This window comes from Suricata suricatta, chromosome 16, assembly GCF_006229205.1.
Source record: "Suricata suricatta isolate VVHF042 chromosome 16, meerkat_22Aug2017_6uvM2_HiC, whole genome shotgun sequence".
Lineage (NCBI taxonomy): Eukaryota > Metazoa > Chordata > Mammalia > Carnivora > Herpestidae > Suricata > Suricata suricatta.
This window is the reverse complement of record NC_043715.1, coordinates 54,854,188-54,859,843: the sequence shown is the minus strand read 5'-3', so window position 1 is coordinate 54,859,843 and position 5,656 is coordinate 54,854,188. Positions and strand designations below refer to the sequence as shown.

The 5,656-nt window shown below is 40.1% G+C and overlaps 1 protein-coding gene across 1 annotated transcript in view; it reads left to right on the top strand.

The window, feature by feature from the left end:
- Nucleotides 1-788, top strand: part of LOC115281206 (putative protein ZNF720) — a 12,714-nt gene extending 11,926 nt beyond the window's left edge. Inside the window, exon 5 of the mRNA XM_029926540.1 lies at nt 739-788. Within this exon, the coding sequence (XP_029782400.1) occupies nt 739-758 (20 nt within the window). The 3' untranslated portion in view covers nt 759-788. The remainder of the gene's footprint in view (nt 1-738) is intronic.
- The last annotated feature ends 4,868 nt before the right edge of the window (nt 789-5,656 follow it).

The window sequence follows — 5,656 nt, the reverse complement described above, 5'->3', positions numbered from 1 at the left end:
TCTATGTGTCTGTTTTTGTGCCCACAGAGGCTTTAATTTTAATCATACAAAATAGAGACCCAGTAATGACATCAGATATCAAAGAAACTCCCTAAAATGAGAAAATCTAGTCATTTATTTTACTTCAAAAGTTGCCTGGTTGACTCAGTTAGTTAAATGTCTGAATTGAGCCCAAGTCATGATCTCACGGTTGGTGAGCTTGAGCCCTGTATCAGCCTCTCTGCCGTCAGTGCAGAGCCCCCTTGGGATCCTCTGCCTCTCTGCCCCTCTCCCACATGCTGTTTCTTTCTCAACAAATAACATAAAATAAATATTGAAAAGAAGTTCAGGATGCCTGCGTGGCCCAGTTGGTTAAGAACCCGATTCTTGATTTTGGCTTCCGTCATGATCTCAGTGTTTGCAAATTCAAGCTCTGGGTTGACAGCACAGACCCTGCTTGGTTTCTGTCTCCCTCTTGCTCTCTCTGCCCTTCGCCTACTTGCTCTTTGCCCTTCTCTCAAAACAAATACTTACAAAATGTAAAGTTTATTTTCTTTGTGTTAATTAAAATAAATTTCCACTCAATGTATTCCATTCCTCAATGGTGAAATAATTTAAAGCACCTATTATTTTTTTTAGAATTCTACATAAATTAATGTCATAGCGGAGCTAGAATATTTGCAAGTTGAAAGTCCCAGCCGCAAATAAAGTCTCAAGTGTTACCTGATTTCTTAATTGAATCATTTAATTTTGTCTTAGATTATACGGAGTTTCTGTGACTTTGGCATAAATTTTCACTTTCACATTTCTACATGCATGGAAAACACTTGTGCCAGGTAGGGTACTCTTGGTGGCTATTTTTTGATCTTTCAGTATTGAATATATTGTTCTGTGCTTTTTGTTTTATAAGGTCTGCTGAGACTCCCACTAACAATCTTATAGGCGCTCTCTTGTACAAGATGATTTGCTTTTGCCATGCTTTTCAAAATTCTTTTGTCACTGGGGATTTTTGATAAGTTCATTACAGCATGCAACTGTGTTCAGATCTTTTTTTTTCCTTCAATTTGGAATTAAATTTGCACATACAGTGCAATATTGGTTTCGGAATAATTCAGTGGTTCATCACTTATTTATAAGATGCAGTGCTCATCATAACAAGCGCTTTCCTTAATACCAGTCACCCAACCAACCTCTCTCTCTCACCCATGTCCCTCCATTGATATTTATCCCACCGTGAGTTTACCAAGCTCTGAATCTGTCTCTTCTTTCCACACACATGGGACCTACAAGCCTTTAGTTCTTCATGGAAACTCTCTGCCCTCTTTTACTCTCCTCTCCTTATGGGGTCCCTTTAATGTACACAGTGGTCCACTTGGACATGTCGCATATGTCCCTAGACTTTGTCATTTTCTACATTTTTTCTTTGGTTCTCTTAGCTAATTTAAAACAAGAGGTCTTTAGATTTTCTGATTCTTTCTTCTGCTTGATCAAGTCTGTTGCTGACCCTTTCGTGTATTTAAAAAAATTTTTTAATGTTTTTATTTATTTTGAGACAGAGGGAGAAAGAGCATGAGCAGAGGAGGGGCAGAGAGAGAGAAGGAGACACAGAATCCGAAGCAGGCTCCAGGCTCTGAGCTGTCAGCACAGAGCCCGATGCGGGGCTCAAACCCATGAACGTGAGATCATGATCTGATCCAAAATCAGAGGCTTAGCCGACTGAGCCACCCAGGCGCCACCCCTTCGTGTATTTTTAAAATCAGTGATTCTATACTTCAGGTCCCAATTTCTGGGTGATTGTTCTCCTTTGTCCCTTTGGGTTTACATTTTGGTCTTATGTAGTTTTTCTGATATCATTTAGTTACCTGTTTTCTCTTCTTCCTCCATGGGCATTTTTATGATATTTTTCCTTGAATTCTTTGTCTTACCATTAATATTTCCTGATTAATTTAGGGTCAGTTTTGGAGATATATTTCATTCTTGTGATTGGAACAAGTTCTTCTTTTTCTTTGTGGCCGTGGGATCTTTTGTGGAGCTTAGTGAATTTAAAAGAACAGCCTCTGGGCTCAGGCTTACGAACTTGTTTGTACAGGAGGACACAAATAGTAACTTGTAAGGTCTGAGTCTTTGTAATTTCCCAGTTTACAAAAGCATTCTTACCTCTTTAGAGCTCACGATACCTTCCTCTGTTGTCTTCAGCTCTGTAGTCTCTCCCGGGTCTAAACAAACGCTCACCTTCTGTCTGAGCAGCCGCAGCAGTGCATCCAGAAGGTGCTCTCATTCCCTCTGCTTTTCACGTCCTGCATGACAGAAGCGGGTGCCTCAGGTAGCTGCCAAAGAAGCCAGATCACTGAACATAGAGGTCACTCATGTGTTTGTCTTCTGATGAGAGGTAACAGGTTTTGCACAGTGTTGCCATGGAGTGTCAGGACAGGTGAGCAACTGTTGGGGGGAAGTGTCACAAACTTTGATGTGGCTCTTCTTCATTTGTACTTGCCTGGGTTCTCCTATTTGCCTTCCGGAGCACTCACAAAGTAATTTGGTCCATTTTTGTCTCCATGAAGTAGCAACATCCTGGTGCTCCCTGTTTTTCCACTGCTGATGTCCTGTGCTGGGTATTAATTTTGCATGTTAGCATTTTACCATATATGCATGGGAGTTTAGAAAGTGAGATAACATATTGTGAACCTTGTACTTGTGTCTTTGCATAACACCATAGGCTGCTGGCAAAGTCAGGTAAAGAATATTCATTCAAGGGCAACTGGGTGGCTCTGCTTTTTAAGCATCTCTCTTTGGCTCACGTCAGGATCTCACAGTTGGTGAGTTCAAGCCCTACGTCGGGTTTTGTGCTGACAGCTTGGAGCCTGGAGCCTTCTTCCAGATTCTGTGTCTCCTTCCTCTACGACCTTCCCCCACTTGTGCGCTGTTTCTGTCTCTCAAAAATAAATAAGTATAAAAAAATTAAAAAAGACTATTCATTCCAAAGAGCGATCTAGGAAGGAATGAAAGCCGTGGCTCCTAGTATTTACACTTAATGAATGACTTTGATGAAGATGGAAGGCAGCGAAGGGCAGAAAGGATTTTATGAAGGATAAAACCAAACCTGGACAATTGCCCTTGATGGAATTCTTACTGCCAGAAGAGATCAAGGGTATAAAATCTGTGGGGAGAAAACTCCACCTTAAGTCAGTTATGTTGGAACCCAGGGACCCAAATCCATTTTTGTAAATTTTTGTAAAAACCTTATTCATTTTTGAGAGGACAGAGACAGTGTATGAGTAGGGGAGGAGCAGAGAGAGATGGAGACACATCATCAGAAGCAGGCCCAGGCTCTAGGCTGTCAGCACAGAGCCTGACACGGGGCTCAAGTCCAGCAACTGTGAGATTGACCTGGGCCGTGGTCAGATGTCCCACCAACTGAGCCGCCCAGGGGCCCCTCCAAAATCCATTTTAAATCCTCCATATTCTCTGGAAGGACATTTGGAAATTCTGGAAAATCAACCAATCCATGCCAAAAGTAATCACCGAAATCATTTCAAATCTAAGAATGGACTAATCATTCACTGAAACGTTTCTAAAAGTTAGACATTTAAAAAGGAAGGTAAACATTCTAAGTGTGATTGTTTAGCGTTCTGTTCAGGGGGTTCATTATTCTTCCACCAATACGTAATCCCTCCTTTCCCACAGTCTCTCAATTTGCTAAAAACCAAAGACTCTTTATCCAAACATCACTGATCAATGTTATCACATAATACTTAATTTGGATCATGTTCTTACGTGTTGTGAACTTCAGAAGGCCTTTAGCGACAGCTCTATCTCCCATTATTAGTAAGGTGTTGATTATGGAGACACGCCTTACCAGTGCAAAGAATCTGGTAAAAGCCATAATCATGATCCCAGGGTCAGATCCTACTAAATTTCAGAGAACTCAATGTCCAGAAATCCAGTATAAAAGTAATAAATGTGGGAATGTCTCCTATGAAAGCTCAAATCCTGTTGTACATCGCTGTGTCAGTCCTGGAGAGAAGACCTACAGACACAGCAACTCTGGGAAAGCTTTTAACTGGTCTTCAAAACTCACTCAGCAGCAGAGATTACATAATGGGAAGAAACTTTACAAATGTAACAATGTGGCAAAGACTGTAAGTACCACTCAAAATTTACCAACAGGAGGCAATAGATACTAAGGAGATGGCTGAAAAATGTTTTTAAAAATGTGGCAAAAGGGGGGGGGGTTGCCTGGGTGGCTCAGTTGGCTGAGCATCTGGCTTTTGCTCAAGTCATGATCTCACTCGTGGTCTGTGGGTTCGAGCCCCACATCAGTCTCTGTGCTGACAGCTAGTTCAGAGCCTGGAGCCTCACTTCAGATTCTGTGTCTCCCTCTCTCTTTCTGACCCTCCCGTACTCAGGCTATCTGTCTGTCTGTCTCTCTCTCTCTCTCTCAAAAATAAATAAATAACATTAAAAGATTTTTTTACATGTGGCAAAGGCTTTAGGCAGAACTACAAACTTTGCATTCTGAAATAAACATTACAAATGTAAAAAATGTTTTATAGCATTGAATTCATAATCAAAACCATTCAACCTGGGATAATCCTGGGGAGATACCTTACAGAGGTATCAATGTCAAGGACATTGGCAAAGTCTGCTTAGAACTGAGCTCTTATTCAATATCAGAGCAACTACACTGGAGAGAAACCCCAGAAATGCCATGAATGACAAAAACCTTGGCTTTTAACATGTTAACAAACAACAGAGTCTTTATAAAGCTAAAAAACATTACAGTATAAACAATTGCCAAACTGTAATGGAATGTGAAATGTAAATAAACTCAGAATTCACAGCAGAAAGAAGTCAGTACTTTTAAGACATGGTTCTAAATCAGAGTATTATAGCGAAAAATCCAAAGTTAAAACACTCAGATCACTTATTTAGCCTCGGACAATGGAGGTGTTATGGGGTGCCCACCCCTCCACTACTGAAAATCTGCTTCTAAGTTTTGAGTCCTCAAACTTAACAGTGTAGGTACTTTTCCAAGAAACAGCCTATTGTTGACCAGAAGCCTCATCTAGAACATAAACAGTCAATACCCCATATACAGTATTTTTATAATACAGTAAGCTTGTGAAAAGAAAATATTAAGGAAATCAAAATGAAAAGACAGTTACAGAAATACACCAATTTGTGTCTGTGGACCCACACTGTTCAAACCCGTGATGCCATGGTCAACTAAATACGCCTCAGAGGATCAAGGGAGGATGGATGTGTGTCTGGAGAGGAATCGTTTTACTGTGTCCTTTTCCTTTCCACCATGTTTTAGATTTGTTTTGTTTGTTTTGCTTTGGCTGGAAAATACTAGTTTGTGTGTCTGCAGAGGAAGTCTATATTCAGATGCTGTTTCTGGTTGATGCATAACAGTGATAGAAGTCACCATGAAGTGATCATTCAGGACATCATGATTTACATTTAAGTAAGGTGGAGAAAAATTCTGAATTTTAAATAGAGTTGCCAGTAGTTTTTTCAGGAGATTATGTTTGCTGTTGATTAAAATCTGAATGTATTTTCATAATAGCAATTGATAGAAGTCAGGAATACTTGTTATGCAGTTGAAATAAAGAGATTCTCACAGACATCTTAGGCAAGTATAGCTAACTCTTCCATAAATGGGTGTAAAATTATT